This window comes from Ylistrum balloti, unplaced genomic scaffold (assembly GCF_031769215.1).
Source record: "Ylistrum balloti isolate Yb309-2 unplaced genomic scaffold, AGI_CSIRO_Ybal_v1 Utg369762, whole genome shotgun sequence".
NCBI classification, from domain to species: domain Eukaryota; kingdom Metazoa; phylum Mollusca; class Bivalvia; order Pectinida; family Pectinidae; genus Ylistrum; species Ylistrum balloti.
Window position 1 is genome coordinate 228,523 of NW_026781960.1, and position 25,185 is coordinate 253,707.

Here is a 25,185-nt window from a genome sequence, read left to right on the forward strand (position 1 = left end):
ATACATAGCCAAACAACCATCAATGCAAAATACAACATTTAACAACTTTGATGACGTGTACACATGAGCAGAATATTGATGACAATTAAACTCATCATTTAGATCAAACATTAATTAGCATACCAGCTAACTGATGGGAAACTTGTTTTAGCTCAGAAAATTTGGCCTGTACTATGTAATGAACATTGTTAGCTTGGAGCACTTATCATTCATTTGTGTATGATTTCAATTCAATGAAAAAGTTTAAATTATTTTTAAATCTCAACATTCTCACAGTAAGTATCTATAGAATCAGCCTTAAAATTTGTGTAATAATGTAAATAACACTTTCTACATGATAAAAACTATGTCAGAAGATTTACAAATACAAACAAGAGAACCACATGGCCTGTGTCGCTCACCTGGATCTTAAAACCCAGCAATGGGAAACAATGGGAAAATTCTTAAATCATGACTGTCTTTCTCTTTTGTTGCCCAGTAAAATTTACATGGTTATCGGGTTGGTATCTCAGCTATGTCAAAAATATGACATTGAAATAATGTCCCTAGAGGAATGCCACACCCAAGGGTCAATTCTTACGTAACAAATGTGTTTATCTCTTGTTGCCAAGAAATTCTATATATATGGTAATGGGGTGGAGATTTCAACTGTTTCAAAGATATAATCTAGAAATTAGATCAAAAGGGGTGACACACCAAAGGGCCAGTTCTCACATCATAAACATATTTATCTTTTGATACCCAGCATTGCTATATATAGTTTAGAGGCAGGGATCTCAACTGTTTCAAAGATATTACCAAGAAAGTGGGTCCCTTGGAGTAAGCCCTGACACCAGGGTCAATTCCTATATCATGATTGTGTTTAACTCTTGATACCCATCATTGCTATATATATATATATATATATATATATACATATATATATATATATATATGGTTATAGATTGGGGATCTCAACTGTTACAAAGACATAACCAAGAAACTATGTTTCAAGGGTTGTGGCTGGACCCAAGGGCCAATTCTTACATCATGATTGTGTTTAACTCTTGATACCCATCATTGCTATATATGGTTATGGATTGGGGATCTCAACTGTTTCAAATTGATTTTCTTTTTCCCCAAGCATCCTTAACACCACATTTGGACATAATCAAATCATTCCTACAGGTGAAGTAGGATTTAAAAGAATTTACTCTTTTTCCCCTATTGGGCCTCGCCCTCCAGCAAGGTGAGCTAAAAACTAGTAGAGATTAAATTGACAGGAGAAATTGTGGCATGAAAGTCATATATATCAAATAATTATTAGGTCTCAAACCCACAGGCTACATGAAAAAGATATTATCACCGCCATAACTATTCCAAAACTACATTAGTCTTAATTACAGAACCATGTGAAGAAAAATCACTTGTTAAAAAATATGATTTATATGTTCCTTTGCTAAAATTATACTGCCTTTTTCAAATGAAGGCTTTCAGAAATACATATTTACAAAAAACAATCTGTCAATTTTGATCATCAAAGTTTTTCAGACATAATTTCATATTGATGGTTTGGAGTAACTGAAAAAAAAAATAAAAAGACAACATCGGATAGTAAATGGAAGAGGAAAAAACAATGGAAAATGCATTAAGTTACAAATGAAATTTACCTTTGAGCCACTAAACAAGTTCATGATGCCACCACGTTTCTGCTTGTTTTTGTTGCGCCCTGAAAAAGTGTTGGACTTGGTGGTACCAACAGGTGTGTTGTGATGGTTACTATTGGACTCAGGGAAAGGGCTACTGCTAAGGTCATCAAAAGGAATGTCATCTGGCATTGGGAAGCCAGACTTATATTTATCCACCACAAGTTTGGAATCCTGTAAGTCACAAAAAATTGATTACAGACCATTTATCCAGGAATCTTCTCTCATCTCAACAACCAGTGACAGTTTGAGTACCAGTCAAGATCATATATTTGTCTGTGTTATTCACCACTTGTTTCACCAACAAAACCACAGTTAACTTTGACCTTGAAAAATCAATCAAAAAGCAGTTACAACACATACAAAACAAAATCTATTCCCATATCATAAGTTGGAAAATTACAAGACATATGATAAAATGTTTTTTCATGAAACTCCAGTCTTACTTGTTTGGCGTCAATAGATCCCGCAGCTTTCTCCATGCCATCTATACAAGTATTAATGATAGGTATCACGTTACGTTCTATACTCGCACACTGCTTAAAAAACTCTTGTTGTCGATTTATTCGATTCTCATCCATGTGTTGTAGTTGCTGAAAAAACATAAAAAGTTTTAGAATTGGGCCTAGTTTTCCAGTCATAAATTACAGAGTATCCTACTAAGGTCTGTTGGTCAGACACTGGTCACCAATTTTCACCGTTTATAACTTTCACTTGGTGGACACCACTGTTTTATATCAAATAACAGGCTGTCTTAAGGACGTTCTCCTATAATGTTTTGACCAAAAGTAAGACATAATTGAATAAAAATTGAATTCCAGCATAATATCTAGGACTTGTCTTTACATTTACATTGGCATCTGCAGTTATACTTCCAAGTTGAAAACAGGCAATTTTTGTGATGTTCGAAAGAAATTTCACTTGTGCACTACATTTTGTGACCATATAGTTGACAGTGAAAATCAGATAATAGCATCAACAATTTCAATATTCTCTGGTTGCCATGGATCATAGATGCAAATCCTAGACTATGTCATAAAATATGAATAGACAGAAAGATTTTCCTATGGACAATCACAAAGAGGATGACTACACACCCTAACTACATTAGAGATATATATCATTATTACAATAGAAATCTACATCTTTTCATGTATATACCCATGTTTTGACCACTGATTTAAAATAGATGAAAAAAGGGTGGCACTATGAACAAAGGAAAACATTACAAGAAGATCGTTATCTGAGGACTTCTGACATGAGTGCGGTGTAGTGGTCCCGTTGTTGGGTGTTTGTCTGCTGGAGTTGGGCAGCATAGTCAATTTTACACTTTTCACTATCTACTTACCTGAAAGACATGTGGCATGAGTGCGGTGTAGTGGTCCCGTTGTTGGGTGTTTGTCTGCTGGAGTTGGGCAATGTAGTCAATGTTACACTTTTCACTATCTACTTACCTGAAAGACTTGTGACATGAGTGCGGTGTAATGGTCCCGTTGTTGGGTGTTTGTCTGCTGGAGTTGGGCAATGTAGTCAATGTTACACTTTTCACTATCTACTTACCTGAAAGACTTGTGACATGAGTGCGGTGTAATGGTCCCGTTGTTGGGTGTTTGTCTGCTGGAGTTGGGCAATGTAGTCAATGTTACACTTTTCACTATCTACTTACCTGAAAGACTTGTGGCATGAGTGCAGTGTAATGGTCCCGTTGTTGGGTGTTTGTCTGCTGGAGTTGGGCAGCGTAGTCATTTTTACACTTCTCACACTGTTGACCTTTCAACATCATCTGGTTTCTATGCTGTGATTGACAAAAACATTTTGTCCTTTAAATTTATCTAGAACATAAATTCTTTAAATAACAAACTATTTACAATTTACAGTGAAAAATTCTCAAACCCAGTGTTATATTATCTCCTGTTTGTAACTATTGGTAACTATTTTTTTCAGACTAGTGCTGAATTACTCACTTTTTCAACATCTGATGTAGAGGTGATTCCTCGAGTTGATTTGACTTGTAACATTGATTTCTGATTCAGATTCAACAGCCTCAGCATAACAAATCAGTGTGCACTAATCAGTTTACGCCACATAACAATAAAGCCATGGTTCAAAATACCAGTTTCACGAATTAACTGATGAGCTACTAGACCTAGGTCTGTCTTTACCAAACTCAAGATCCTACTAGGAATCATTCACACTTTTTTTCCTTTAAAAACACATTCATGCATTACATCAGTTAAAATAATTTACTAATTGATTTATCAGAAGTTTTATATATCATCAAGTATATAATATAAAGTTTATATATGTTGTCAGCTACACAAAAGGTATACAATTGAAACATACAATTTTTCTGATACAGGGAAATTTACAGATACTAGGTAGGGTGAGGAGTCTTTACACAATAAAGACTGAATTTCAAAAAATAATTAATATATACAGCTGAAAGGATGGCTGATAATTCAAGGCAATGAATTATACAAGAAATAAAGATTTCTAAAAAAAACATTAGGTAATATTTAGTTAGTAAACTGCACCATAAGCTCCAGCAACATGAGACGTCCTATTAAGGAGTGAAACATTTTTCTGTAATTAACTACAAATGCAATGTTGCTCTGATTTCCAAATTTACACTCATAGATCTGATTAAAATGTCCAAAGCCATGTCTAATACCAAGCATATATTTGGCATTATTTTTTTATGTAGTTTTTTTGCTATTTTATAAAGATCCAATTACATGGAAGCCAAATGTGTAAAGTAACCACTAAGCAAGCTAAACATAAAGTTCTCAATTAGGTGCACAGGAAAACGAAACCGCTAGATAGGCATAATGTAGATATCTCTTCATCCCTAAGTATTCAGTTTTAATTTACAAGACATCACAACAGATATGTTAAATATAACTCACACTTGACCATGCTCAGACCTATACCACTTGAACTAAATTTACTATTCATAATCCATTGATTCTACATATCCTTTAAATGTCCTTGTAATATGCATGATATGTGTGCTCATCAAAGCATTGTGCTTAACATCTGCATGGCAACCCAACAACTCCTGGTTTAGACATAGCTGTTGTATCCTTACCAAAAGGCCAAACTTATTCTATTGTTAGTTTCTAAGTTATTAACTTCCATGTACTTCAGTACAAGTTTAATATAACAATTTTACAATACCTTCATTTTAATTAATCAAAATTAATTATCTTGATAGCTTAATTACTTTTTTTTTAAATTGGCACAAAAAACTGCCCATAAGTTTAATGTTGGCAAGAGAAAAAGGAATGGTATAAACAAATATAGCAAAGTAAGAATGATAATAGAATAGAAACATATGGAGTGCTTGCTGATCTAATGCCGAGTGAGATTATGAAGTTTACACTTGTATTGGAGGCACCAGAAAAAGCTTTGTACCAAGTGTAACATTGCTACCAGATCAATAACTTTACTCATCACTGTTTTAATATCTAGATGTGTATAATGTATTACACTGATAACAAACTCACAACTCTACTCACCACTGTTTTACTATCTAGATGTGTATAATGTATTACACTGATAACAAACTCACAACTCTACTCACCACTGTTTTACTATCTAGATGTGTATGTCTTACACTGATAACAAACTCACAACTCTACTGACCACTGTTTTACTATCTAGATGTTATGTCTTACACTGATAACAAACTCACAACTCTACTCACCACTGTTTTACTATCTAGATGTTATGTCTTACACTGATAACAAACTCACAACTCTACTCACCACTGTTTTACTATCTAGATGTTATGTCTTACACTGATAACAAACTCACAACTCTACTCACCACTGTTTTACTATCTAGATGTGTATGTCTTACACTGATAACAAACTCACAACTCTACTCACCACTGTTTTACTATCTAGATGTGTATAATGTATTACACTGATAACAAACTCACAACTCTACTCACCACTATTTTACTATCTAGATGTGTATAATGTATTACACTGATAACAAACACACAACTCTACTCACCACTGTTTTACTATCTAGATGTGTATGTCTTACACTGATAACAAACTCACAACTCTACTCACCACTGTTTTACTATCTAGATGTTATGTCTTACACTGATAACAAACTCACAACTCTACTCACCACTGTTTTACTATCTAGATGTTATGTCTTACACTGATAACAAACTCACAACTCTACTCACCACTGTTTTACTATCTAGATGTGTATAATGTCTGACACTGATAACAAACTCACAACTCCACTCACCACTGTTTTACTATCTAGATGTTATGTCTTACACTGATAACAAACTCACAACTCTACTCACCACTGTTTTACTATCTAGATGTGTATAATGTATTACACTGATAACAAACACACAACTCTACTCACCACTGTTTTACTATCTAGATGTGTATAATGTCTGACACTGATAACAAACTCACAACTCCACTCACCACTGTTTTACTATCTAGATGTTATGTCTTACACTGATAACAAACTCACAACTCTACTCACCACTGTTTTACTATCTAGATGTGTATAATGTATTACACTGATAACAAACACACAACTCTACTCACCACTGTTTTACTATCTAGATGTGTATAATGTATTACACTGATAACAAACACACAACTCTACTCACCACTGTTTTACTATCTAGATGTGTATAATGTCTGACACTGATAACAAACACACAACTCTACTCACCACTGTTTTACTATCTAGATGTGTATAATGTATTACACTGATAACAAACACACAACTCTACTCACCACTGTTTTACTATCTAGATGTGTATAATGTCTGACACTGATAACAAACTCACAACTCCACTCACCACTGTTTTACTATCTAGATGTTATGTCTTACACTGATAACAAACTCACAACTCTACTCACCACTGTTTTACTATCTAGATGTGTATAATGTATTACACTGATAACAAACACACAACTCTACTCACCACTGTTTTACTATCTAGATGTGTATAATGTATTACACTGATAACAAACTCACAACTCTACTCACCACTATTTTACTATCTAGATGTGTATAATGTATTACACTGATAACAAACTCACAACTCTACTCACCACTATTTTACTATCTAGATGTGTATAATGTATTACACTGATAACAAACTCACAACTCCACTCACCACTGTTTTACTATCTAGATGTTATGTCTTACACTGATAACAAACTCACAACTCTACTCACCACTGTTTTACTATCTAGATGTTATGTCTTACACTGATAAAAAACTCACCACTCAACTCACCACTGTTTTACTATCTAGATGTTATGTCTTACACTGATAACAAACTCACAACTCTACTCACCACTATTTTACTATCTAGATGTGTATAATGTATTACACTGATAACAAACTCACAACTCCACTCACCACTGTTTTACTATCTAGATGTTATGTCTTACACTGATAACAAACTCACCACTCAACTCACCACTGTTTTACTATCTAGATGTTATGTCTTACACTGATAACAAACTCACAACTCTACTCACCACTGTTTTACTATCTAGATGTTATGTCTTACACTGATAACAAACTCACAACTCTACTCACCACTGTTTTACTATCTAGATGTTATGTCTTACACTGATAACAAACTCACAACTCTACTCACCACTGTTTTACTATCTAGATGTGTATAATGTATTACACTGATAACAAACTCACAACTCTACTCACCACTGTTTTACTATCTAGATGTTATGTCTTACACTGATAACAAACTCACAACTCTACTCACCACTGTTTTACTATCTAGATGTGTATAATGTATTACACTGATAACAAACTCACAACTCTACTCACCACTGTTTTACTATCTAGATGTGTATAATGTATTACACTGATAACAAACTCACAACTCTACTCACCACTGTTTTACTATCTAGATGTGTATAATGTATTACACTGATAACAAACTCACAACTCTACTCACCACTGTTTTACTATCTAGATGTGTATAATGTATTACACTGATAACAAACTCACAACTCTACTCACCACTGTTTTACTATCTAGATGTTATGTCTTACACTGATAACAAACTCACAACTCTACTCACCACTGTTTTACTATCTAGATGCTATGTCTTACACTGATAACAAACTCACAACTCTACTCACCACTGTTTTACTATCTAGATGTGTATAATGTCTGACACTGATAACAAACTCACAACTCCACTCACCACTGTTTTACTATCTAGATGTTATGTCTTACACTGATAACAAACTCACAACTCTACTCACCACTGTTTTACTATCTAGATGTGTATAATGTATTACACTGATAACAAACTCACAACTCTACTCACCACTGTTTTACTATCTAGATGTTATGTCTTACACTGATAACAAACTCACAACTCTACTCACCACTGTTTTACTATCTAGATGTGTATAATGTATTACACTGATAACAAACTCACAACTCTACTCACCACTGTTTTACTATCTAGATGTTATGTCTTACACTGATAACAAACTCACAACTCTACTCACCACTGTTTTACTATCTAGATGTTATGTCTTACACTGATAACAAACTCACAACTCTACTCACCACTGTTTTACTATCTAGATGTGTATAATGTATTACACTGATAACAAACTCACAACTCTACTCACCACTGTTTTACTATCTAGATGTGTATAATGTATTACACTGATAACAAACTCACAACTCTACTCACCACTGTTTTACTATCTAGATGTTATGTCTTACACTGATAACAAACTCACAACTCTACTCACCACTGTTTTACTATCTAGATGTGTATAATGTATTACACTGATAACAAACTCACAACTCTACTCACCACTGTTTTACTATCTAGATGTTATGTCTTACACTGATAACAAACTCACAACTCTACTCACCACTGTTTTACTATCTAGATGTTATGTCTTACACTGATAACAAACTCACAACTCTACTCACCACTGTTTTACTATCTAGATGTTATGTCTTACACTGATAACAAACTCACAACTCTACTCACCACTGTTTTACTATCTAGATGTTATGTCTTACACTGATAACAAACTCACAACTCTACTCACCACTGTTTTACTATCTAGATGTGTATAATGTATTACACTGATAACAAACTCACAACTCTACTCACCACTGTTTTACTATCTAGATGTGTATAATGTATTATACTGATAACAAACTCACAACTCTACTCACCACTGTTTTACTATCTAGATGTGTATAATGTATTACACTGATAACAAACTCACAACTCTACTCACCACTGTTTTACTATCTAGATGTGTATAATGTATTACACTGATAACAAACTCACAACTCTACTGACCATTGTTTTACTATCTAGATGTTATGTCTTACACTGATAACAAACTCACAACTCTACTCACCACTGTTTTACTATCTAGATGTTATGTCTTACACTGATAACAAACTCACAACTCCACTCACCACTGTTTTACTATCTAGATGTTATGTCTTACACTGATAACAAACTCACAACTCTACTCACCACTGTTTTACTATCTAGATGTTATGTCTTACACTGATAACAAACTCACAACTCTACTCACCACTGTTTTACTATCTAGATGTTATGTCTTACACTGATAACAAACTCACAACTCTACTCACCACTGTTTTACTATCTAGATGTTATGTCTTACACTGATAACAAACTCACAACTCTACTCACCACTGTTTTACTATCTAGATGTTATGTCTTACACTGATAACAAACTCACAACTCTACTCACCACTGTTTTACTATCTAGATGTTATGTCTTACACTGATAACAAACTCACAACTCTACTCACCACTGTTTTACTATCTAGATGTGTATAATGTATTACACTGATAACAAACTCACAACTCTACTCACCACTGTTTTACTATCTAGATGTTATGTCTTACACTGATAACAAACTCACAACTCTACTCACCACTGTTTTACTATCTAGATGTTATGTCTTACACTGATAACAAACTCACAACTCTACTCACCACTGTTTTACTATCTAGATGTGTATAATGTATTACACTGATAACAAACTCACAACTCTACTGACCATTGTTTTACTATCTAGATGTGTATAATGTCTGACACTGATAACAAACTCACAACTCTACTCACCACTGTTTTACTATCTAGATGTTATGTCTGACACTGATAACAAACTCACAACTCTACTCACCACTGTTTTACTATCTAGATGTGTATAATGTCTGACACTGATAACAAACTCACAACTCTACTCACCACTGTTTTACTATCTAGATGTGTATGTCTTACACTGATAACAAACTCACAACTCTACTCACCACTGTTTTACTATCTAGATGTGTATAATGTATTACACTGATAACAAACTCACAACTCTACTCACCACTGTTTTACTATCTAGATGTGTATAATGTATTATACTGATAACAAACTCACAACTCTACTCACCACTGTTTTACTATCTAGATGTGTATAATGTATTACACTGATAACAAACACACAACTCTACTCACCACTGTTTTACTATCTAGATGTGTATAATGTATTACACTGATAACAAACACACAACTCTACTCACCACTGTTTTACTATCTAGATGTGTATGTCTTACACTGATAACAAACTCACAACTCTACTCACCACTGTTTTACTATCTAGATGTTATGTCTTACACTGATAACAAACTCACAACTCTACTCACCACTGTTTTACTATCTAGATGTTATGTCTTACACTGATAACAAACTCACAACTCTACTCACCACTGTTTTACTATCTAGATGTGTATAATGTATTACACTGATAACAAACTCACAACTCTACTCACCACTGTTTTACTATCTAGATGTGTATAATGTCTGACACTGATAACAAACTCACAACTCTACTAACCACTGTTTTACTATCTAGATGTGTATAATGTATTACACTGATAACAAACTCACAACTCTACTCACCACTGTTTTACTATCTAGATGTGTATAATGTCTGACACTGATAACAAACTCACAACTCCACTCACCACTGTTTTACTATCTAGATGTTATGTCTTACACTGATAACAAACTCACAACTCTACTCACCACTGTTTTACTATCTAGATGTGTATAATGTCTGACACTGATAACAAACTCACAACTCCACTCACCACTGTTTTACTATCTAGATGTGTATAATGTCTGACACTGATAACAAACTCACAACTCTACTAACCACTGTTTTACTATCTAGATGTGTATAATGTATTACACTGATAACAAACTCACAACTCTACTCACCACTGTTTTACTATCTAGATGTGTATAATGTCTGACACTGATAACAAACTCACAACTCCACTCACCACTGTTTTACTATCTAGATGTTATGTCTTACACTGATAACAAACTCACAACTCTACTCACCACTATTTTACTATCTAGATGTGTATAATGTATTACACTGATAACAAACTCACAACTCCACTCACCACTGTTTTACTATCTAGATGTTATGTCTTACACTGATAACAAACTCACCACTCAACTCACCACTGTTTTACTATCTAGATGTTATGTCTTACACTGATAACAAACTCACAACTCTACTGACCATTGTTTTACTATCTAGATGTTATGTCTTACACTGATATCAAACTCACAACTCTACTCACCACTGTTTTACTATCTAGATGTGTATATTGCCTTACACTGCTAATGTACTTCCAAATCCAACAACCACTGTCCCTTTGACTACAATTGATTGATTGTAACAGTAGCTAACTATTTCCTGCCTTACTCTGAGACTGGGTAGTCTTTATAATGGCTGTATTGTTCATAGTTTGGACTTGGCTGCCTGTATACATATGTGATCTTTGAGATTTTGATATTTCTGTATAAGGACAAAAGTTTACATACCGCCTCTAGATACTGTTTATATTTCGCTTGCTGAAAACCAAAATCTCACATATGAAATAATGCTGCCATTCTACTTGATATTCTACAATAATTTAAAGTTTTCTTGTTTTTAACTTTCTTAAATCTGCATAAAAAAACAATTCTGAAGTGTCTGATGTAGTCATCTGAAGTGTCTGATGTAGTCCTCTGAAGTGTCTGATGTAGTCCTCTGAAGTATCTGATGTAGTCCTCTCAAGCGTCTGATGTAGTCATCTGAAGTGTCTGATGTAGTCATCTGAAGTGACTGATGTAGTCATCTGAAGTGTCTGATGTAGTCATCTGAAGTGTCTGATGTAGTCATCTGAAGTGTCTGATGTAGTCATCTGAAGTGTCTGATGTTGTCATCTGAAGTGTCTGATGTTGTCATCTGAAGTGTCTGATGTTGTCATCTGAAGTGTCTGATGTTGTCATCTGAAGTGTCTGATGTTGTCATCTGAAGTGACTGATGTAGTCATCTGAAGTGTCTGATGTTGTCATCTGAAGTATCTGATGTAGTCATCTGAAGTGACTGATGTTGTCATCTGAAGTGTCTGATGTTGCCATTTAAAGTGTCTGATGTTGTCATTTGAAGTGACTGATGTTGTCATCTGAAGTGACTGATGTAGTCATCTGAAGTGTCTGATGTTGCCATTTAAAGTGTCTGATGTTGTCATTTGAAGTGTCTGATGTTGCCATTTAAAGTGTCTGATGTAGTCCTCTGAAGTATCTGATGTAGTCCTCTCAAGCGTCTGATGTAGTCATCTGAAGTGTCTGATGTTTTCATCTGAAGTGTCTGATGTAGTCCTCTGAAGTGTCTGATGTAGTCCTCTGAAGTGTCTTGTAGTCATCTGAAGTGTCTGATGTTGTCATTTGAAGTGTCTGATGTAGTCATCTGAAGTGTCTGATGTAGTTATCTGACATGTCTGATATAGTCATCTGAAGTGTCTGATGTAGTCCTCTGAAGTGTCTGATGTAGTCCTCTGAAGTGTCTGATGTGGGCATTTGAAGTGTCTGATGTGGGCATTTGAAGTGTCTGATGTAGTCATCTGAAGTGTCTGATGTAGTTATCTGACGTGTCTGATGTAGTCATCTGAAGTGTCTGATGTAGTCCTCTGAAGTGTCTGATGTGGGCATTTTATTATCTTTGGCCTTTGTTTATTTTATGGTAGATGTCTGCTATTTATTATAATGTGTGGTTTGCGGTCCTATGCTCACCTTTTCCACCTCGGCACGAGATAGGTTGATATCCGCGTCAGCTTTGCGGTAAGCCTCCAGAGCTTTTTCTGACTCTTTAAAGGATTTTTCATACTGTCGTCTACTCTATAAACAAAAAGAATGCACAGAGTTTAATACTGTGTCGTCTACTCAACTGATAAAAAGAAAACAAAGATTTTTATACTGTTTGGTCTACTCAACTGACTGATATCAACAATTTATTAACATTTATCAATATCAGCTGTTAAAAATCAAAATGTTTACAATAATTGATAAACAGTTATATTACACCTGTCAGACATGCTGTTTATAACAAACCTTTTCTAACTGTGTCTTTGATGCTTTCAGCTGTTCCTGTACTTTAGATCCATCTAACAGATACTGAAAGACATAAAAAACAAATCAGATAGATATTCCTCATTTATCATTTTTTTCAATATTTTTTTATTTCTGATGTTTCCACAGCAGTACAAAAATTACATTTCTAATACAACTGTATTCCAATCTTAAACACATGAAAATGTGGGGTTTCTTGCCCTTTCAAAATATTTACCTGAAATACCAAATAGGAAGTTGCATGTAATTATACTTTTATACTTGTCAATAAAGCAAAGCAGAAGCATGATTTCAATAGTCGAAAATGCAATGTTTTTTACTGGTTTTAGAGACGAAAAATAAAAGACAGCAATAGTTATCTTGAGATTGTGCTATTGTTTAGTCTCGAATCAAAATTTTTCGTTCAGTATTTCAACTATTATAAAGCTGGCTGAATGACTCAATGATGAATCTGTAGTCTGTATAGACATGATCAGTCACCAACTCACTTGATCAGGTCGGCCTGATATTGGGCATTTCATTACTTGCTCAAATCATGACACATGCTAGAATCACCCAATATGTCTTTGCTTTAGGGCAAATCCAGTCACAGTAAAAATTTAACTAACAACTGATTCTTAGAGTATGTGTTGCAATTGGAGTAAAATTACTTCTCAAGATTTAATGCACGTTTAATTTGGGAGAACTTTTCGGATGTTGAAATACAGGTGACCATAGAAAATTTTATAACAGCAGGTATGTTATATAAATATAATGTATGTAATAAGTTTTATTTCAAGGAAAGTATTCCATGCAGAATTCATGCCATGTTACCTTTATAAGCAAATTTACATTGACACAGTAGAAAGTTCCTTGTATTGTAAGATCACAAACAATGAGAGACATCAGTAAAATTAGTTTGGTTACATAGGTCATACCTTTTTACGGTCTGCCTTGAGTTCAGCGACAAGGGCTTGCAGCTCCTTGATGACAGAGCTCTGTGTGTTTTCTGCAATAACTTCATGTTGTCCAGCCAGATCATGTAGCTCCTTGATCATGTCCAGAAATCCATTCGCCCAGGAGTACCTGTGTATGTAAGAATGTCAGCCATTCTTAAATTAGGTGCCACATGCCCCTATGTATAAATCCACATAAAAGTAAAAGGTCCCTGAAGTCCCTGTGTATATAAAATCATCTGAAATGTATTAAGTCCCACATGTCCCTGTGTATATAAAATCATCTGAAATATAGTAAGTCCTACATGTACCTGTGTACAGTGCTAGCCCCAGTATATAGAATATATAGAATAGAAAGTCTTTCTAAAGTCTGATTCCACATGCCCCAGTATATAGAATATATAGAATAGAAAGTCTTTCTAAAGTCTGATTCCACAAGCCCCAGTATATAGAATAGAAAGTCTTTCTAAAGGCTGATTCCACAAGCCCCAGTATATAGAATAGAAAGTCTTTCTAAAGTCTGATTCCACATGCCCCAGTATATAGAATAGAAAGTCTTTATAAAGTCTGATTCCACATGCCCCAGTATATAGAATAGAAAGTCTTTCTAAAGTCTGATTCCACAAGCCCCAGTATATAGAATAGAAAGTCTTTCTAAAGTCTGATTCCACAAGCCCCAGTATATAGAATAGAAAGTCTTTCTAAAGTCTGATTCCACATGCCCCAGTATATAGAATAGAAAGTCTTTCTAAAGTCTGATTCCACATGTCCCAGTATATAGAATAGAAAGTCTTTCTAAAGGCTGATTCCACAAGCCCCAGTATATAGAATAGAAAGTCTTTCTAAAGTCTGATTCCACATGCCCCAGTATATAGAATAGAAAGTCTTTCTAAAGTCTGATTCCACATGCCCCAGTATATAGAATAGAAAGTCTTTCTAAAGTCTGATTCCACATGCCCCAGTATATAGAATAGAAAGTCTTTCTAAAGTCTGATTCCACAAGCCCCAGTATATAGAATAGAAAGTCTTTCTAAAGTCTGATTCCACAAGCCCCAGTATATAGAATATATAGAATAGAAAGTCTTTCTAAAGGCTGATTCCACATGCCCCAGTATATAGAATAGAAAGTCTTTCTAAAGGCTGATTCCACAAGCCCCAGTATATAGAATATATAGAATAGAAAGTCTTTCTAAAGGCTGATTCCACAAGCCCCAGTATATAGAATATAAAGAATAGAAAGTCTTTCTAAAGTCTGATTCCACATGCCCCAGTATATAGAATATATAGAATGGAAAGTCTTTCTAAAGGCTGATTCCACAAGCCCCAGTATATAGTATAGAAAGTCATTCTAAAGGCTGATTCTACAAGCCCCAGTATATAGAATAGAAAGTCTTTCTAAAGTCTGATTCCACAAGCCCCAGTATATAGAATAGAAAGTCTTTCTAAAGGCTGATTCCACATGCCCCAGTTTATAGAATAGAAAGTCTTCCTAAAGTCTGATTCCACAAGCCCCAGTTTATAGAATAGAAAGTCTTTCTAAAGTCTGATTCCACAAGCCCCAGTTTATAGAATAGAAAGTCTTTCTAAAGGCTGATTCCACAAGCCCCAGTTTATAGAATAGAAAGTCTTTCTAAAGTCTGATTCCACAAGCCCCAGTGTACAGAATATAGCATATGGAGTATAGAAAGTTTTTTCTAGTCTGCCTTCATAAGCCCCATGTATTGAATATAGAATAAAGTGTGTAAAAAAGTCTGATTCCACTAGCCCCTAACTCTGTGATCAAAAAGTTATTTTCATCTGGATTTTTAAATTTTATAATGATTTTAGGACTAGTCATGCTCATTAATAATATCTACAACAGGATGTGGAGAAAATTTAACAACATACACAGCTGATTTCTACAGGATCACCTTACATGTAACAAAACTCCAGTTGTAATATAGCCAAAAACAAACGTTTCTGAATCTGAACTGGTCAAATACAATACTCACTGATATTCATCTTCATCTTTTTTCCTTGGCTGATAATTCTTGACTAATTTCCTACAATTAATAGCATAATGAATACATAACAAATATCTCATCAAGATATAACCAATCATTTACTTCGAGATGTATCCACATGTTCATTCTTCATTATTGTGATATACGCACATTACTGATGAAAAATGATAATTGTCTTACATAAAGTACAATTAAAATCGCATCGCCATCGCTGACTCGTCAAAAACCAAAAGCAATTCATGACCAATGACTTCTAGGACTAAAACATCTGAGTCCTGGTCTCACCAAAATTTTTGAAACGGTGGTCTGAACATACCAGAAATTTTTTACTGCAATTGAAGACACAAATCTATAAAGCAGAAGCGAAAGCACTTTAAAGTTGATAATGAACAGCCTGAATTTACTTACTTGAGTTTATTGGCATATTCAAATTCTATAGTACATCTTTCTTTGAGAAAGTGATGATACTTCTCACAAAAATCTATCCCCTTCTGCGTGTGATCTGCTATGATGTCATACTGATCCTGAAACAAAATGGTAATATTATACAGTACAGTCATCTCAAAACTTAAATCAATAAATGTCTGGTGTTATATCAGACAGTGATGAGTGACACCACATCAAGTACAAGCCCAGGCCATGAGTTTAGTCAAGATATCTTAATGTTTATAAATAATGGAGATCAACTGCAGGAGTTTGCTCCTCTCGTTTAGGAAAGGGCCTTTTTATATCAGTTTGGGAAGAAAACTGACCAACTGGGATGGAAAGTTTAAGGAGTCAATAAATAACATGTACATTCTGGTAACTTGGACATATTATGAAAGATGTGTATTTGATTTTATTTGAGATTGGGTCTCATAATGTCATGATCTGTATATTGGTACTCTTGTTCTAAATTATTTCATGCATCAGCTGACATAATAAGCACTCAATAACCCCTATCCCCACCCACCTCCCCAAACGAGCAGTGTAATGACTAAGTCACTTGTGACTTTATGTGCAACTCTTTTAAACAGTTCTGCATAACGTCTACGGTGAAACACAAGAATTATATACAAATCTAAAATCCAGTGTATTTCATGTGGTGCCCATATGTATACAATGTCAGACTAGCAATATAATTGCGTGTTTCCCTTCAAGCCATTATAAGTTGCTGACCTCTACTTTGTTTGGTGCCTATATCACTATGACAAGTATGTTTTCCAGCTGCAAGCTTTTGTTTACATCATACCAACAGGATTATTCCATCATACCAATAAAACGAGTCAGACTGATGTATTTTACTGATGAGAAAGTAAAACAACAAAGTTTATTGGTCGTGTGGACACTGTTCCACAGTGACCACTCAAAGACCTACACATGCAAGAGTATGTCCACAAGAACACATGCACAATCCAGATAATTCAGTCCAACATATTAAACTGAAGGGTGTGCTTGACATCTAATACACTTGTAATTATAATACTGTATCAGATTTCATGGTTGATATATTCGTGAACTGTGCATGAGACAATATGGCTAATTACGATTAGTTTCAATTTATCAGGGGAGGATATGTTGATGTTCATTTAAAGAGAAGACCTGAGGCCAAAAAGTTATCTAGTGGCTGTGTGAAAGGTTACCTGAGGCCAGAAAGTTAACTAGTGGCTGTGTGAAAGGTTACCTGAGGCCAGAAAGTTTGGCTGTGTGAAAGGTTACCTGAGGCCAGAAAGTTAACTAGTGGCTGTGTGAAAGGTTACCTGAGGCCAGAAAGTTATCTAGTGGCTGTGTGAAAGGTTACCTGAGGCCAGAAAGTTAACTAGTGGCTGTGTGAAAGGTTACCTGAGGCCAAAAAGTTATCTAGTGGCTGTGTGAAAGGTTACCTGAGGCCAGAAAGTTAACTAGTGGCTGTGTGAAAGGTTACCTGAGGCCAGAAAGTTAACTAGTGGCTGTGTGAAAGGTTACCTGAGGCCAGAAAGTTAACTAGTGGCTGTGTGAAAGGTTACCTGAGGCCAGAAAGTTAACTAGTGGCTGTGTGAAAGGTTACCTGAGGCCAGAAAGTTAACTAGTGGCTGTGTGAAAGGTTACCTGAGGCCAGAAAGTTAACTAGTGGCTGTGTGAAAGGTTACCTGAGGCCAGAAAGTTAACTAGTGGCTGTGTGAAAGGTTACCTGAGGCCAGAAAGTTAACTAGTGGCTGTGTGAAAGGTTACCTGAGGCCAGAAAGTTAACTAATGGCTGTGTGAAAGGTTACCTGAGGCCAGAAAGTTAACTAGTGGCTGTGTGAAAGGTTACCTGAGGCCAGAAAGTTAACGAGTGGCTGTGTGAAAGGTTACCTGAGGCCAGAAAGTTAACGAGTGGCTGTGGGAAAGGTTAACTGAGGCCAGAAAGTTAACTAGTGGCTGTGTGAAAGGTTAAGGTAATTCATCTGACCATTGCAATTGACAATTCCCAATTTATGAAGCCACATAAAAATTCTTTTACATGTGAAAAACATACTCTCATGGGTATACTAAGGCCTCAGGCTGAATTAATGGATACCTATGGTACCAAAAACAAAATAAAATGCATTCTTAAACATTTTTTTTATTGATGCATAGGGTCTGGGGCCATGTATCCACATTGTCTGGGGTAACAATACTGGACCTAGCTAATGATGTATACTACGGTTTATAATGGAAGACACTGGATACAACTAATTAATTAGTATTAGTGCCTATAGAAGTAGATCTGAAGTGTATAATTACACATTACAAAACATTCAGATACACTATGCACAACCCAGAAAAGATAATCACCTTCCAATAATTCCAGAGATTTAAACAAATGTCAAGGAAAGTAAAATGGAAAGGATATGCTATCGGCTTGCTACTGGCATAAGAAAGGCATCTCTTAGCTAGTGAACTTTATCAAAACAGCTGTAGAACATATAGTGAGAATGTAAAGCAGTCTAAGATCAGCTGTTACATGTACAGAATTCCTCTCTACTGTAGCAGACTATCTGTGATATCTCAGCTGTAGAGATTTAGCTAACACCTGTCCTTACTCCAGTCCAGTGTTCCACAAACACAGAGATAGGAATCTGGTAACGAGCCAGTGCGATTTTTTCTGCTCTTTGTCATATTTAATCACTGTAAAAAGCATCTCATCATAATGTAAGAGCTTTGTAATAGAAGTCGTAATGAGATTGATGGTGCCTACTGATACACAACAAACCCCGTATCACAGGACCAATTAACAAATTGTTGGGGAAAAGCAAGACTGTAAAATTAAAAACGGAGTTGTATGTGTTATGTCACATGTCTTGTAATTTAATGTATCAGTAAGGGTTTCCTATAATCTTTATAATAATGTGTGATGCAGTATCTGAGTAGGGGTTGACAAAACCATTAGAACAAAGCCTCCAACACATCCAAGGTCAACTGAGAGCCATATACCATTAATAATCTGAGTCAATGATTAACATAGTGCAAAAATGAAAAAATGACCTACTGCCTCAAACGTATTACATATATACCAATAGACTACCAAAATATGTCAACATGATGTAGTCTACTTCAACAATCAGATATAAAAATGGGACCAATACATGTATAGAAATTCAGTTCAGGCTGATAAGGGTCCTTAAAAAAAAGACTTTATAGCTGTACATCCTGCATATTAAACAAACTACAACTTTTAAATACAATAATACTGTTTCTAAGTAGAAACCAATAATTTCTTTGTTAAATCTGTGTATACAATTCTAATTCAATAGATTTCTAATCCGGCAGTAAAATGATACTCACTTCCTTGTTGAAATATGACTATTTTCCTGTATCAATTATATATACTAATGTAGTTTACTTATGTTCACACTTCTATCTACACCACTGATATAATGAATTAATCCATCCATGTGAATGCATAACATTAAACCAATCTCATACCAAACACAGGACAAAATATCTGGAGTGTCCCAACATATTAATGATGACCCTTAGTACCTACACTGTGAAACCCATCTCATACCAAACACAGGACACAATATCTGGGGTGTCCAACATATTAATGATGACCCATAGTACCCATATTTTGAAATTAAACCCAACCCATACCCTCACCGGACAAAATATCTGGGGTGTCCAACATATTAATGATGACTCATAGTAACCACACTGTGAAATTAAATTCATCCCATACCAAACACAGGACTCCAAATATCTGAAGTGTTCAAGATATAAATTACCATCAATAGTACCTACACTGTGAAATTAAACCCATCCCATACAAGACAGAGGACTCAAAATGTCTGGAGTGTCAAACATAATAATGATGACCCAAAGTACCCACACCATGAAACAAAACCCATTCCATACCAAACACAAGACTCCAAATGTTCCAGCACTATACAAAACTCAGTGTTAAATGTTACCAGTGTTTTTCTACATTGATTTTAAAGCAGCCTATGCCTTATTGAACAGGGATTTTCAGAAAAACTGAAAAAATGTTTTTGTATTTTGTTTCATTTTGGGAAAATAACAAATTTTGACTAGGGTGGGGGGGGGGGAAATAGGGCAAACAAATATCACTGGTTACTCTTTTCAGAGCATTGGAGTTGTGTATGTGAAGATAAAAATTAACTGTGAATTACATCTTGTTTTTAGTACATAATGGCATGGAAAATATAGTCATTCTTTTACCTCCACTGATCATTATATCTATGTTGACACTCAACACTAAAAGCACTTGAATTTCTGAGGCACTTCCTGGTTTTGAACAGAATTTGATACAGGCATAACCAAAGTACACAAACTCTCAACAACTGGAACTTGTAATTTGGATGTATACGTTTAAATAAATACATATATATAGTCAAAACATATTGACCTCAATTTTAAATGAAACAGTATTATTAATTTATTTATAATGACACATTATCATAGTCTTTCTGGTTGGTTTGACCAAGGGATTCAAGTGTATTTCAAACCATGAATAACTTATCTGAAAATTTAGGGGAAAATGAATAAAATAATCCCAAAATAATCTCAGTTCTGTAGATCAAATAAGGAGGTGATACTGGGACAGAGGAGTCAACATACTAAGTAATAGTCAAATAAGGAGGTGATACTGGGACAGAGGAGTCAACATACTAAGTCATAGTCAAATAAGGGGGTGATACTGGGACAGAGGAGTCAACACACTAAGTCATAGTCAAATAAGGAGGTGATACTGGGACAGAGGAGTCAACACACTAAGTCATAGTCAAATAAGGGGGTGATACTGGGACAGAGGAGTCAACATACTAAGTCAAGTCATAGTCAGTCAACAATAAGGAGGTGATACTGGGACAGAAGAGTCAACATACTAAGTCATAGTCAAATAAGGAGGTGATACTGGGACAGAGGAGTCAACACACTAAGTCATAGTCAAATAAGGAGGTGATACTGGGACAGAGGAGTCAACACACTAAGTCATAGTCAAATAAGGGGGTGATACTGGGACAGAGGAGTCAACATACTAAGTCATAGTCAAATAAGGAGGTGATACTGGGACAGAGGAGTCAACACACTAAGTCATAGTCAAATAAGGGGGTGATACTGGGACAGAGGAGTCAACATACTAAGGCATAGTCAAATAAGGGGGTGATACTGGGACAGAGGAGTCAACACACTAAGTCATAGTCAAATAAGGAGATGATACTGGGACAGAGGAGTCAACACACTAAGTCATAGTCAAATAAGGAGATGATACTGGGACAGAGGAGTCAACACACTAAGTCATAGTCAAATAAGGAGATGATACTGGGACAGAGGAGTCAACACACTAAGTCATAGTCAAATAAGGAGGTGATACTGGGACAGAGGAGTCAACATACTAAGTCATAGTCAAATAAGGGGGTGATACTGGGACAGAGGAGTCAACATACTAAGTCATAGTCAAATAAGGGGATGATACAGGGACAGAGGAGTCAACATACTAAGTCATAGTCAAATAAGGGGGTGATACTGGGACAGAGGAGTCAACATACTAAGTCATAGTCAAATAAGGAGGTGATACTGGGACAGAGGAGTCAACATACTAAGTCATAGTCAAATAAGGAGGTGATACTGGGACAGAGGAGTCAACACACTAAGTCATAGTCAAATAAGGAGTCAACACACTGATACTGGGACAGAGGAGTCAACATACTAAGTCATAGTCAAATAAGGGGTTGATACGGGGACAGAGGAGTCAACATACTAAGTCATAGTCAAATAAGGGGGTGATACAGGGACAGAGGAGTCAACATACTAAGTCATAGTCAAATTAGGGGGTGAGACTTCTTTATAATTCTACTAATTAACAAGGATATAAGATATGGAAAACCATTGTCTTATTATCAGACAAGGTCATATTGACTGATTGGAAATAGTATTCAGTAAAATCAAACTAGAGATACTGTCACTGTAGTTAAAAATCTGATTATTACAATGTTCAGTAAGATCAGACTAGAGACATGGTCACTTAGTTAAAAATCTGTTCATTACAGTATTCAGTAAGATCAGACTAGGGACACTGTCACTGTAGTTAAAAATCTGATTATTCTGTATTCAGTAAAATCAGGCTATTTGGGGATACAGTTGCTGTAGTTAACATCAAATTTTGCTAATTTTTATACATGTAGGTAAAATTCATGTTGTGTGTAAGTAATATGGAATGTCAGATGATGGTACACTGATCATGAACACATGGCTCAAAAATTCATAATGATATCAATTTTAAAGAAGAAAAAAAATAAAATCCATCACAATATCAGTTAGTGATGCAGATTTTTTTTTTTTATAAAATTGTAGTACTCAACAATACAGTTTTTTTCTCCAATTTTGATTGATTTGTTGCCAGTTGTGGTACTTTACTGATTATACCCAATCACTTCATTGTAATGGGACATTTCAAATGTGTTCCACAGTGAAGCAGCATGTCAGGTTTACAATATTTAGAGTCATGAAATTTGGTACCAAAGGGAAAATGCATGAGTTAATGCACCTTGTGAACTGCATCAAGTATCCTTTATCTGTGCAAATGGTGGGTTATGAGACAACCAAATAAATTCCTGGTTATCGTCATCAAATTCACAATAAATGTTTCTGTTTATTCTGCCTCACACCAGTATTTTTCTGGTCATTGTTGGAAGACAGGTTCACACCAGATACTGAGCCAAAAGTCTGACAATGTTATGACACTGCATGGGCAAGACCACATACACATGCAGACATAGTGGCAGGGATATGGCTATCACAAACTCTCTCATGTTGCTAGGACATGACTGTGCAGGTGAAAGAATAGATTTTCATCAATTAACCAACCATCTAAATGTAATTATGCAGGTAATGTATCGCTCTTAATACCCTGCATCTGAACATATCTCTGTCCCGTCTTTAGACAAGGCCTAAATTTTACTTTAGATATTTGTACAAGCAACTTATTCTGTTATTGGTTAAGACTTTGAGATATCTGGATACACAGAAATTAATGAAATGGGCATGGATTAATCTAAATAACCGACGAAAGAGCGTTAAGTGATAAACTGTTGACATATACATATTGACGGTCGGCTGACAGGAAGTTAGTGTAAAACTAACATTGACCATGTATCGACATTCATTAGATATATTACATGCGTTCCGTTTTATCGACTTTATAAAGCACCAAATAAGCAATTACGTTGTTTACACACACTATGTTTCGCATATGTGTTCTTTCAATTGTCCGTACGCTATCGTCCAGCAGAATGAACCGTCGCCAGACGTCCGAGTTGACAACTCGATACAAGAACAAACGACGATCGCTTCCTGCTTAAATGTAAACATGATACGATTTTGCTTACGCTTCCGGAAATACTACTGCTTACATGATGACTTACCCATAACTCTATTCCCCAATTCATTGTTGCATTTATAAGCCAGTTGGCTATGAAAAATACGTATCGTCTAGGTAATCTTCATTGAATATCACACCCAGCATTGAATCTATTTTCCAATATGGCTGTCCACTAAGTCAAGCTCAAATAACGTTTGGAACGAGATCTCGCGGAAAGCATTACACACCCACTCCAAGTTGTGCTTATGTACAATTCTTTGAATGACATAATGTATTGAAATGTTCGTATTTTTGTGCGTGAGTGATTTTTTCCTTTGATTTTCCTATTTTCTTATTTCCAAGTATTTGCAAATAAAGTGTACCAAGCAGTCTCGCTGTCGACGATAATTTTTTCGCATCAGCAGCTTTCATTCAACGCTGTCATCACAAATGTGATATTAATGTTATCATTTGCTAAGTGCACAACGTCATGCTAGTTGTTCAGGATGACATTCTAGCACTATTTTAATGTGGTTATTTAGGAATGTTCAATTTGATAGTATTCAAATGATTCAAAATTATTTTATTGTATTTGTATACTAAAGGCCAGGTTCCAAATACCAGGTCCGGTCCACAAGCTGTTTTCGTTGATAATTTCTTCTTATTATTATTTCGGTATTTTATCCCTTAACAATTTGACAATGAGAAAGACTGGCTAAATCAAGCTGAAAACTTGTAGATTTAATGCTAATCTTGTATTTTTGACATTTATAAGGAAATTATTCAAAAGAGTGTATTTCATTTCTAACAAGCATTACAGTCGATTTGTCCTGAACTGTCCGACCACGGACTGTCAAAGTCCGCACAGGTCTACTGACATAATTATCTGAGATAAGCATCGTATGTTAATGCAAACGTTAGTGAAATAATGTTATTTCTCACACAATATTAATACCCTAAAATAACCAAATCATTGGCTCCAGTTTGAACTAGTCAAATGGAAATCTCTAATTGTGTTGTCTAAATATTGGAACAATTTCATCATAAGTAGACTTTCTTACTGTCTGTGACGTAAATAAGTTATAGCACGCCAATGCTAAACATTATATTGTGAATGTGAATTTTCCAGCCTATTCATACGGATTCTGGATGATGACCTCTCCAAAATAAGTGAATACAATCAAATATAAAAGTGTTTTTTTTTTTTATTGCTCTGTTCATTGTCTTATGAATGCAACATCATAATTACCATCAGCAT

General features: G+C 35.2%; 1 protein-coding gene across 1 annotated transcript in view; it reads right to left on the minus strand.

The window, feature by feature from the left end:
* LOC132543669 (cdc42-interacting protein 4 homolog) overlaps window positions 1–24,015 on the minus strand; it is a 43,629-nt gene extending 19,614 nt beyond the window's left edge. The window contains exons 1-10 of the mRNA XM_060207185.1: window positions 23,992–24,015; window positions 16,538–16,653; window positions 16,118–16,168; window positions 14,109–14,256; window positions 13,174–13,236; window positions 12,856–12,960; window positions 11,623–11,652; window positions 3,352–3,480; window positions 2,132–2,278; window positions 1,650–1,859 (exon numbers count right to left, since the gene is read on the minus strand). Coding sequence (XP_060063168.1) covers window positions 1,650–1,859; window positions 2,132–2,278; window positions 3,352–3,480; window positions 11,623–11,652; window positions 12,856–12,960; window positions 13,174–13,236; window positions 14,109–14,256; window positions 16,118–16,168; window positions 16,538–16,653; window positions 23,992–24,015 — 1,023 coding nt within the window. The remainder of the gene's footprint in view (window positions 1–1,649; window positions 1,860–2,131; window positions 2,279–3,351; window positions 3,481–11,622; window positions 11,653–12,855; window positions 12,961–13,173; window positions 13,237–14,108; window positions 14,257–16,117; window positions 16,169–16,537; window positions 16,654–23,991) is intronic.
* Window positions 24,016–25,185: the final 1,170 nt, after the last annotated feature.